A 12,309-nucleotide genomic window follows, 5' to 3' on the forward strand; every position below is an offset into this window, starting at 1 on the left:
TCTTGGGGGTCATACAGGATTAATAGGTGTAAATTAGATTGAGATATGGCTTTCATAGAGGCAGGCAAACTATATTTCATATAAGCAGGAGAACCAGGAGATACTAGTATCACAAAAATCTAATGAGAAGAGAAGATCCAAGAGTAGAAGGCAATAGTCAGTTTAAAAGGCTTCAGAGAGTTCAGGAAGGATGAGGCACCAGAAAAGGTTTTTGGATCCACCAATTAAAAAGTCATTGGTAACTTTGGAGAAAATAGTTTCAGGTGAATGATGAGATCAGAAGTCAGATTGCAGAGGGTTTTGATTGAACTGAGAGTGGAGAATGTGAAAGCACCCAACATAAATGACTATCTTAAGGAGTTGAGCCATCATGGAGAAGAGAGATCTAGAATGGTAGCTAGCAGGCATGGTCTAATGAAGTGAGAATTATGCTGCAGTGACATATGGGCCTGTTTGTAAGAAAAAAGAAAAAGAGTTAAGAAATGGAAAGAGAGATTGGAAATGAGAGTGGGAGAGATGATAAAAAGTGAGAGGATCAAAGGTACATGTTGAGAGTTCGCCATGGCAATGAAAAGGACCACCTCTTTATGTGAGATGGGTGGGAAAGATAGTAAAGGAAGACATGTAAATGATGAGACATGGGAGAAAAAGAAACTCTTAATAAACAACCTTAGTTTTTTTTTCTGTGAAGTTTGGGTTGAGGTTCTCAAATTAGATGGTAGAGAGAAAAGATATTTTAGAGGTCACAGTGATGAAAATGTTTATAGCAGTAATTGTGATGAATGGGATAGAAAATTGATTAAGGTGATGCAAAAGGGCTGCCTAACTATAGTGGAGGCCCAGTTGAGATAATGTATTATCATTTTTTAGTGGAGCAAGTCAGCATGATTTCATGATTATATCCTGCTTTATTTGGTAGCATGTGAAGAGAATACAAGGAAAGGTATATGAGTAAATTGCACCATTACTAGAAAGGGAGGCCAGGAATACAGTATTTTTAGGTGAAAACTAGGGCTTAGTGAGATCCAGAAGAAGAAGAGAGAAAGGAAAAAGTTTAAGGTGAAAATCAATCTGTTAATTATGAAGCAGGCATTCCATAGAGCACAGTGGTTGAGGTAGGTAGCTCTGGAGGGAAATATTTAGGGAGTAGAGATAAACTTGATAGGAGCAAAGGATCAAGTAGTTGGTGACCTGGAATGGGTTTTGCACATCAGTTGTTAGTGTTCAAAGCTATAGGGATAAGTGTATGATGAAGCTGACTTAGGGCAATCATTGAGGATTAATTCCAAGAAGAATTTCTGTAGCTATAAAGCAGTCCATTAAAAAACAGTTGATTAGATTGACTATTCAAAGTCCTCCCTCAAGATTCAACCTCATGGTAAGTGGTAATATTTGTGTTCACTGTAATCCATCTTGGGGCAGTCAAGACCAAAGTTATGGTCTAATAGATCCTGGTCAGGAGTCAGGAGATGACTTTTGATAATGTTTCTAGGCAAGGATTGCCTCTGGAGCACTGAAGAAGGTCTTAATGATTGAAGATTTGATCTTTGGCTTTTGTAAAGATTGTCGGGAAGGTCTTAGAGAGACAGAGTCTAGAGGTTGGTAGCAGGATCTTGAACTATTTTGATTTAAAGATTCTAGGACATAGTTTCTGGGCAATTTAACCATTTATTAATAAGACCAGCAGGTTATTAATAAAAGAATTGTCACGTCAGGCCAAAGGAACCTAATGTTGGTGGGGGCCCCAATTTATATGTTCTACTAAGAGGAGATATTCCCAAGTGGTGCCTACTCAATTCTGATTGGTTAATCTACATTTCTCCAGAACTGTCTCAGAAAACACAAATTAAATGATCAGGAATACAGTCATTAGACTAAATTTAGAAATTTTTCTTTGGCGGAATATAATCTCTGGCTGCTTGATAATGTCATGATATGTGATTTTGACTGAATAGTGACCCACAATATGCCTAGAATCTGGCTTAACTTTCAGGGCAGGGATAAGTGAGTAGAGACCCAAGTACTCCCATTTTCCTCCTTCTCCTTAGTACGTCTTTATGTCTATTCTTTTTACAATTTGTCCTTCATCCTCCCTTAATTTTCTTTCATTGGGATAGGGTAAGTTGTTTGTGCTGACAGACCTTTTTCCACTTTGTCTCTTCATGCCTTCTCACTACTCCTGTTATACTAGGCCTTCCCCTGGCCCATTCTTCCCTTCTTCGAATTCTGAATTGGCTGATCTGAATTATGATCATAGAACCCTAATGGGAAAAAGAAATACATTGATTTAAAGTTAGCAGTGCCCTCAGAGATAGTCAAACCCCTCATTGTGGATGCGAAAACTGAGGTCCATGGATGCTGAGAAATGTAGTTATTGGCAGAGCTACGTTTTTAATTCAGACCTTCTGATTTCACATCCAGTATGCCTTCCACTGTATTATATTGCTTCTTCTTTTATTTATAGGGCAGAAATGGTTCATGATAAATTGAAGTAAACAAAGTTTGTGCCTTCATTCCATGCAGATTCAGAAGTGGTTGAATGATGGGACTCAAAAAGATGCAAGAAGTGGTTCAATATTCACTTGAAATCTCATAGAGAACAAAATAGATGTGTGAATCCAAGGCATGAATGGGCAAGCAAGCATTTCAATTATAGACGGGAGCATATTTAGTAAGGGGGTAGAAGGGTGTCAGATAAAGGCATCACTAAAATAACTGGAGTAGGGGAAGATCTGGGGGAGCCTTTTAGCTAGACTTAAAGGAGGGAAGCAGGATGGGGCAGAAAACAAGTATGCATTTTCTAAAAAATATTTATTTACTTTTTGTTTTCAACATTTGCTTCCACAAGATTTTCAGTTCCAAATTTTCTCCCCATGTCTCCCCTCCCCCACCCTAAGACAGTGTGCATTCTGATTACTCTTTCCTCCAGTCTACCCTCCCTTCTCTTATCCCTATCCCATCTGTTTTCTTGTAGGGCAAGGTAGATTTCTGTACTCCACTGCCTGTATGTCTTATTTCCCAGTTGCAAGTAAAAACAATTTGTAACTTTCACTTTTAAAACTTTGAGCTCCAACTTCTCTCTCTTACTCCCTCCCCACCCACCCTCATTGAGAAGGCAAGCAATTTAATATAGGTTATATTATATTAATTACAATAAATATATATTTATACATAATAATATATAAATACATATAAAATATAAAAAATATAAATATATTATATATAATATAAATACGTAAATATGTAGGCACACAAAATGCATCAAAATAGTCATGTGAAAGACTAACTATATTTCCCTCTAGTCTATTCTGCCCCCTTAGGCCCTCATTTCCTGTAGTGTAAGATAGATTTTCATACTAAATTGAGTGTGCATATTGTTCTCACCTTAAGCCAAATTCGATAAGAGTGAGGTTCACTCTTTCCTTCTCACCTTCCCCTCTTTCCCTCCATTTAAAAAGTTTTTTCTTGCCCCTTTTATGTGAGAGACAACTTATCTCAATACATTTTTCCATTTCCCTTTTTCCCAATTTGTTCCTCTCTCATTCCTTAATTTTATTTTTTTCGATAGCATCCCTTCATATTCAATTCACCCTGTGCCCTCTGTCTATATATGTTATCCCTCTTACTATACTAATACTGAGAAAAGTCTCATGAGTTACAAACATCATCTTTCCATAAGTCCCTTATGACTTCTCTTTCCTGTTTACTTTTTTATGCTTTTTTTCATTCTTGTGTCTGAAAGTCAAATTTTCTATTCATCTCTGGTCTTTTCATCAGGAATGCTTGAAAATCCCCTATTTTATTGAGTGACTATTTTTCCTCTGAAGTATTGTACTCAGCTTTGCTGGTTAGGTGATTCTTGGTTTCAATCCTATCTCTTTTGACCACTGGAATATTGCATTCCAAGGGCTTCGATCCCTTAATATGGAAGCTGCTAGATCTTGTGTTATCCTGATTGTGTTTCCACAATACTCAAATTATTTCTTTCTGGCTGCTTGCAATATTTTCTCCTTGACATGGGAGCTCTGGAATTTGGCTGTCCTATCCCTAGGAGTTTTTCTTTTGGGATCTTTTTCAGGAGGTGATCTATGGATTATTTCAATATCTATTTTACCCTATGGTTCTAAAATATCAGGGCAGTTTTCATTCATAATTTCTTGAAAGATGATGCTTTGGCTCTTTTTTTTTTTATCATGGCTTTCAGGTAGTCCAATAATTTTAAAATTGTGTCTCCTGGATCCATTTTACAGGTCAGTTGTTTTTCCAATTAGATATTTCACATTGCCTGTTATTTTTTCATTTCTTTGGTTGTGTTATATAATATCTTGGTTTTCTTTAATGGAGTCACTAGCTTCCATCAGCTCCATTCTAATCTTTAAGAAATTATTTTCCTCATTGAGCTTTGAGACCTCCTTTTCCATCTGGCCAATTCTGCTTTTTAAAGCATTCCCCTCATTTTTTTTAGATCTCCTTTGCAATTTGGGTTAGTCTATATTTAAGATGTTATTTTCTTCAACATATTTGGGTCCCCTTTAGCAAGTAGTTGAGACTTGTATTTCATGATTTTCTTGCATTACTCTCATATTTCTTCCCAATTTTTGATCTACTTCTCTTACTTTATTTTTCAAAATCTTTTTTGGAGCTCTTGCATGGCCTAAGACCAATTCCCACATTTTTGAGGCTTTGGATGTAGGAGCTTTGACTTTGTTGTTTTCTTCTGTTTGTATATTTTGGTCTTCCTTTGTCACCAAAGCAAGATTCTATAGTCTGATTCTTTTTCTGGTTCTTGCTCATTTCCCCAGCCATTTACTTGACTTCTGAGCTTTTTGTCCAGGCAGTTCTCTGCTCCCAGTGGGGGTGGAGGGTTTGGATTGTCAGCCACTATATTTCCCCACAATCTGTGGGCCTAGAGCTCCAGAAGCAGTTGTCACTGTTCTTGCTGCTACTGTGGCTTCCATGGGCTCCTCAACCCTCTCCACAACTTTGGAGCTGGCGCTGGACCACTCTACTCCCTCACACAGGTCCAACAGATTTTTTCCACTGACCTTCCAATTTGTCCTCAGTGTTTTGGGGTTTTAAGGTTTGGAAATCACCCCAGGTGCCAGAGATTCAATGCCTCTCCGCCAGATCTGCTCAAGTTCCATCTGTGCTGGGGCAGACAAAGCTGGACTGTGCTCGGCTGCCAGCTCAGTGCAATAGATGTTACCTGTTGACCTTCCAGGGTGTCTTGGGTTGGAGATTTGCTTCACTCCATCATTCTGTGAGTTTTCCAGCTCCAGAATTTGTTTAGAGTCATTTTAAAAAGATATTTGCCTGGGTTTGGGGGAGATCTCTAGCAAGTCCATGCTTTTACTCTGCCATCTTGGCTCTGATCCCCTAAGTATGTATTTTAAAGATGTTCTTGAAAGGTGCCAGAATCAGTAACCTTGTATTCAGATATTTCCTTGGCCCTGGTTCTGGGAAGGGGCATGCAAATCTAGAGATAGGGTTCAGTGAGTGATCTATGTCAGATTTGCATCTATAAATGTGGTAGGAATCATTTCTAATCCACATTAGGCACACATAATGTCATTGTGCTCCTCCCCTTTCTCTTCTAGCTGTGCTTCTGCATAAACCAAAGAAAGCTACTGAACCTTTGGAGAGTCTGGCCTGCCATCATCTCTTCTGAGTAAGGTGTATCAGAGGCTCAGCAGTTGCTCAGTAGAGAAATAATGCCCAGTCTGCTCATTCTCTTCTTAATGATCGTTTTTCTCTTGGAGTCTACCATAGGAATCATAGAAAATGGTTTCATCATCATTGTGCTGGGCAGGGAATGGGTGCAATGTTGGAGCCTTCCCCCTGGAGACATGATCCTGGCCAGCCTGGCCATCTCCCGCTTCTTTTTACAGGGGGTGACAATTTTTAATGACTTCTTTACATATTTCTTCCTAACTAGCAGAAGGCTATATGTTGACATTTTCTGGGCTTTTACTAATGTGGTCTCATTCTGGTTTACCACCTGGCTTGCTGTTTTCCACTGTGTGAAAATTTCTTCCTTCACTCACCCAATATTCCTCTGGCTGAAGTGGAGAATTTCACGAATTGTTCCCTGGCTACTGTTATGGTCCCTGCTGATATTCACTTTGATATTCATCTCAGTTTATGTGAAGATCTGCCTTGTTTTCCAACTGCCAGCCACTGGCAATTATTCAGAAAAGACCACTTTGAATGATATCACAAGAGCATTACAGTGGAAATTTTTAATGCCACTGCAAATGTTTCTTTTAATTCCTTTTCTCTTCTTCCTTTCCTCCAACATCTTGCTCATTTCCTCCCTGTGCCAACACTTGAGGAACATGCAGCACCATAATGCTGATCATCACCAACCAAGTATGCAGGTCTATGTTACAACCCTGAAGTCACTTTTCTTCTTTATCGTCCTCTGCACATCATATGTTTTGCCTCTGATCATCATCACTCTAGCACCTATTTCGATTTGTAGCTCTTGGTTTTGGATATTGGAGGTAGTGATCTATTTTGGCATTTCCATTCATCCTGCTTTCCTGATTCTGAACAGCTCAAAATTGAGAACGGCTCTGAGGAAGATGCTGCATGATCAAGAAATTGCTTGAGGGGAATTTAGCTCTGAAGTGATCAATATCAGTAATCAATACTGGGCATTACCAACATTACTGTTTGTGACTGAGACATATGAGGCTTAGAAAGGAAGGAGTTAAGGAAGGTGAGAAGGAAGGATGAAAGAAAGGAAAATATTTAAATTTAATTATATTCTTATAATATTTTGACATTGTAGTCAGTAAGCACGAGAGATAGCAAAATAATCACTTTGGCCCTGACTTTTCATCTTCTCCATTCTCTCTTCCCCCCATCTAGTTCATTCGTCCCTTAGCCCTGTCAATTTTTCTTCTATAATATTTCATAGACAATTGAAAGGTATTATGTAGGCCGACTTACTCATTTTACAGATGGGGCACTAAGTCCATGAGAGATCAAGTAACTTGTCCCAGGTCAAATAAGTGGCAAATGTCTGAGTCAGAATTTGAACCCAGCTGTTTTTGATTCCATGTCCAACATTTACTTAAGTATGATTTTACCTTTCCCTGTCTTTTGTTCCCATGCTTGCACCCACAGTCACAGGAATAGCCCCTGTCCTGGGCTCTAAACCCATTATGCTCACATGGTCATGCAATCCTTTTTACTGGCCTTTGTGTCCCTTCTGCAAAGAATAGTTAGATACACCTCAAACACTGGCAAGGATGACTATGGACAAGTCACGAAGTTCTCTAAGCCTTGCTTTCCTCCTCTAGGATAAACAAACAAAGTGCAAGGTTTGTATGTGTGTGTGTGTGTGTGTGTGTGTGTGTGTGTATGTGTGTGTGTATGTTGTATGTGTATATGCAATGTTTACTTTATAAATATGTGCAATATGTATACATGTATGCACACACATATATACATACCCTGGTTGGTTGTTTTCCTTCTGCCTCAAGGAGTACCAAAATGACATCTCTATGTGAAGTTCAATGTGTCTGACTGTGGCTGAGCAGACCAATATGAGCTCTGATTGCTCTACCACAGGTCAGGCACAAACAGTCTGTGTGAATCCATACCTATATATATATACATACACACACATATATATGTCATACACACATGCAAATAAAAACACGCATATATAAACAGTTGAGACAGGAGTACTTTCTTTACCTAACCCAGGAGGTTTCCCAGAGCAAATTACTTTGCCAGCGTCAAAGTAGTAGAGAGACAAGATTTCTTGCTATTCCATATTCACCCTATTCAGAATCATAGAGTGGCTGCCAATTACCTCTAATAGTCCAGGTGAAATGCATCATGGGCTCTAGCTGACCACAACTTTCTCCCCATTGATAGACACTAGACTCTTCTCATTGTATTCACCTCAGATGATTATACTTGAAAGGCTTTTTCAGTCTTGGACTGACTCTTTTCTTTCTTTCCCATTTCTTTCAAAACTCAGCTGCAAATACATTCCCAGTTCAATTGTCAGAACCCTGAAGGCACAAGTTTGTGTCTTTGTATCCCTAGAAGAATGGAACTGCATATAAGGACCCAACCTCTTTGTGAAAAAGATCTTCATTCAAGTCTCACCCATGGAATATGCTGGTGGGTGACTCAGAGAATTGACATAAACTCACAGGACCAAAGACAGTTCTTTTAAGATTATAGTTTGCTCATTGTGTGATTACCAACTTTGGTGGACTTAGCTGTTCTCATCAATGTAATGATCTAAGATAATTCCAAGGGCCTCATGGTGGAAAATACTTTCACATCCAGAGAAAAAGCTATGGGGTCTTAACGAAGATTGAAGCACACTATTTTTTCTTTGTTTTCTTTCATCTTTCTAGTGGTTTTTTTCTTTTGTTCTGATTCTTCTTTCACAACATGAACAACATGCAAATATGTTTAATATGATTGTACATGTGTAGCTTATATCAAATTGCACGCCATCTTGTGAAGAGGGAAGGGAGGGTGGGAGATGAAAATTTGGAAGTCAAACTCTTGTACAAGTGAATGTTCAAAACTGTCTCCACATAATTAGAAGAAGAAAATACTATTAAGTGTGAAAAAGGGAAATTTAAAAAAGAATACAGGTTGCTGAGCAGCTGCTGATCTGCACTGGGATTAACCCATACTAATGAAATTGTAGACCTACTGTCCTTTTTCCACTATCTTTCCCCCCGTCATAAACAGAAAACACTCTATCACCTAAAACAATGTCATCAACCAATAAACATTTCTTAAACCTCCATTATATGCCAAGAGCTGGTAGCATTTATAGAACGCCTTTACAAATATCAGCTTACTTTATCCTCACAATAACCCTGGGAGGTAGGTGCTATTTTTATTATCTCTATTTTTCAGAGGAAGAAACAGAGTCAGGCAGAGGTAAAATGATCTTCCCCAGGGTCACACAGATATTAGGTGTGTGAGGCTGGATTTCAACTCCATTCTTCCTGACTCCTGATCCAACACTTGATCCTCTATGCCACATGGCTGTTGTAGAGATATGAAGAAAAGATATGAAACAATCTCTGCTCTCATGGAAGTTACATTCAATTGGTGGAGGGTCTGACTCATACTAGGTGCTTATTAAATGCTTCCTGAATTAACAATTTAATAAATAAGACATGTTCAGTGTAAGCATAATGACAGTGTTCTAGACTATCTAGCCACTTACCCCAATCACTCTGACAATGTCATATCCTGGTTCTATCCTCCTTTACTGCCCTGACTGGAAAAAGATTCAGGGGTGAGAATGGTGGAAGGACCTTTTCCATTCCTGTAGCTTGACAGAGAAAACCAGTCTTGTGAATATGAAGAGAGAGAGAGAGAGAGAGAGAGAGAGAGAGAGAGAGAGAGAGAGAGAGAGAGAGAGAGAGAGAGAGATCATCTTTTCTCCAAAGCTGTCGGGGCAGGATTTTGATACCCAGCTCACGGTAAGAAATTCCTCCTTTCCTTTGCTTGGTTTGAGAGAATCTGAGACAGAAATGAATAGAGTTAAATGGAACCAATAACTGGATGTAGAGCAGTGTCTGTCTAGAGCTGAGACCTGAGGTGGATATAATTTGTTTGTGCAAAATCCCTCCCTCCCATCCCAGTTCATCGAGAGAGGACAAGGTTTCACTGTTGGAACACTGATCTAACTAAGTAGATTGAAAATCTAGGACAAATGTCTTTGTAAGTTCCTGGTGGGGAATGGCTCAATTGAACTGAATTTCTGACACTGAATATGATGAAGATAAAGAGAAGATTGATGGAGAGGATTGATGATAAAAATTAATGAAATGTATTTGAAGGGAAAGATATTTTTGTGTAGTTATTTTCAATATGCACAACAGATAGATGTATACATAGGTTTATACACATGCACATGCATACATGTCTATATATCTTTCAAAGTTATCTCATTTTAGGGGTAGTGCCTATATTCTAGGTAATCCTCATTCTTTGTAATGGAGTAGTCATGATGTGCTCAAGAAGGCTAGTCTAAATCTGTATGGGGCTCATTATATGCAGGGGGTCAGGAAAAAGAGTGTTTTTATCTTTGTTTTTGTTTTTTCTTTGCACATGAGTGGGAATTTTTTCTTCCCATTTGGGTTGCAAGTAACTAGAAGACAGAGGCTATCTTTTGTCTGTGTGGCAACTTATGTATGCAGTTGCTGTGTTTGTCCTTCATTGATGAAGACCATGCCATCAGAGAAATGATGACATGACTTGCACTTGACTTTGTTTTGAGTGAGGTAGAGTAGTGTAGGGTAACCAGCCCCACTTCTCCTAGTGATCCATCTGAATCCAATGACCAAACATTTCATCAGGATGACTGGAGATGGCCCAGGATGCAATGGGAAACATTGGCCCCTTTAGGACAAGGTCTATGCAGGTACTTACTTAGGGTGAAGTAACCCCCATTCAGAGATTAGACCTGTTTAAGAAGTAGTCAGGGGATGACTCCTTTAATGGACTCTATTTCTGATGGCCATTCCATACAATACCTCTATTTTAAGGAGAAGACAGAGGCCGGCAACATCCTCATTCCTTCCCAGGGTGCATCCCCTTACTGTCTTGGATTTGGTCTACAATCTCATCCCACCTTCAACTCCATTTTATTTGTTTTCTTCTATGAGAATGTAAGCCAAAGCAGGAGTGGGCAACCTGCAGCCTTGAGGTCACATGGGGCCTTCTAGATCCTTAAGTGTAGCCTTTTAACTGAATCCAAATCCTTTGGGATTTCTTCTGTAAAATTTGGATTCAGTCAGAAGCCCACCCTTAAATATCTAGAAGCCCTTTGTGGCCTCAAGGTCACAGGTTCCCCACCCTTGAGTTCTCTTGAGAGGAAGATCAGTCTCTATGCTTTATTCCCAATGCTTAGCATAGAGTTTGGCATATTGTAAGCCTTTAATAAAAGTTTGTTGATTTGACTTAATATGTATCCTTCTTCCACCAAGGTATATTTTTATGTCTCAGGCTTTCTTGTCCTCTCAAAATTTTTTTCCTGTTTTCCATACATCATGCTTAGAATTTGCAACAGATCACACACATAGCACATGGCGGAGTCAAAATTTGAACCTCGCTCTATCGATATTTCACTTGTGCCATATTGTCTCCTATTTGCTTTACAAAAGTGTTCTTCCCTAATCCATTCTAATGGAGTGCAACTCCATTGGGCTGACCATAATATTTGCATGCCAATCTATGTTTGCCTAAAATGAGTTTACAGAGAAATCGCACCAGGCAGGTGCTCACATGGAGGTCAGAAGAAGTGATACGAGGACAATCTCAAGATCTCCCTGAGGAATTTTGGAATCAATTGTGTGATATGAGAGACAGGGGTAAAATACTGCTCAGCATAGTATGCCTGCATCACAGAAGGTATTGTGCTCTGTGAGCAAAGCAGAATTTCCATAGCTCAAAAGAAACATGAGATGCACAAATTTAGAAACATCTTTACTGCAAATATTCTTCTGGGCCCTTTGCATCTGACTTATAGGAGAGCCTTCCAGAGCTCATATTGGTCTGATAGGCCACAATCAGACACATTTTACCTTCATTGCAACATAGTGGTGGCATTCTGTTCCTCTTCAAGAATGAATCAACCCATCAGTCAATAATGGAGTATGGATGTTGATACATGAAGATTTCTAGAGGACCCTCTCCTCTTCTAGGCTCTCCTTTTGGCTTCTTCTTTGGTGTTTCAGAACACTAGTAGAACTGGACAGGAAGACACATGATTGTAAACCCAGGATGACTCCTCTTGAAAGAAATGGATATAAAACTCCCACAGGCTGAATTGCTGTTTTTCTCTTTGCATCTCCTTGATTTACATTGCAATTGTCTAACTTTTGACAACGTTAGAATGACTTGAAATGCTCTTCTTCCTTTGTTCTGAATCTATCCACCCTTTCACTTCTGTGGATGCACTGCTTTTTTCTTATATTTTTCTCATTTGACTACCCTTCACATCATTCTCCATATGCCTCAGGTTTGTATTGTTCCACAATTTAAAAATATTCTTTCACCTAAGGCCTTAAAATTTATTTCCACAAGTTCTTTCAGGTTTTAATTGATTCCTTAAAGGAATGTAGAGATAGATATTTCAAACATGTAACCACCTAACCTTACTCCTAAATAAAATAGACTCAAAATTATTATATGGAAGCCATGGTAAAACTCTTGAGTTTGATTAGACTTATATTTCAGTGGTAGACAACCCATTTTCCTAGATGACTTATAAGTGGTGGTGGGACTTATTTTTCTAGATCCCTATTGCTT

General features: G+C 38.9%; 1 protein-coding gene across 1 annotated transcript; it reads left to right on the top strand.

Moving 5' to 3' along the window:
- The first annotated feature begins 5,699 nt into the window (after nt 1-5,699).
- Nucleotides 5,700-6,611, top strand: LOC140531215 (taste receptor type 2 member 134-like). Its single transcript, XM_072650280.1, has one exon. It carries the CDS (start codon nt 5,712-5,714, stop codon nt 6,609-6,611), a length of 900 nt encoding a protein of 299 aa, XP_072506381.1. The 5' UTR covers nt 5,700-5,711.
- The last annotated feature ends 5,698 nt before the right edge of the window (nt 6,612-12,309 follow it).

The sequence above is a fragment of the Notamacropus eugenii genome, chromosome 3 (assembly GCF_028372415.1).
Source record: "Notamacropus eugenii isolate mMacEug1 chromosome 3, mMacEug1.pri_v2, whole genome shotgun sequence".
Classification (NCBI taxonomy): Eukaryota; Metazoa; Chordata; class Mammalia; order Diprotodontia; family Macropodidae; genus Notamacropus; species Notamacropus eugenii.

Excerpts from the sequence above, each read along its gene's own strand:
- LOC140531215 (XM_072650280.1), top strand. The coding sequence starts at position 5,712 with ATGCCCAGTCTGCTCATTCTCTTCTTAATGATCGTTTTTCTCTTGGAG.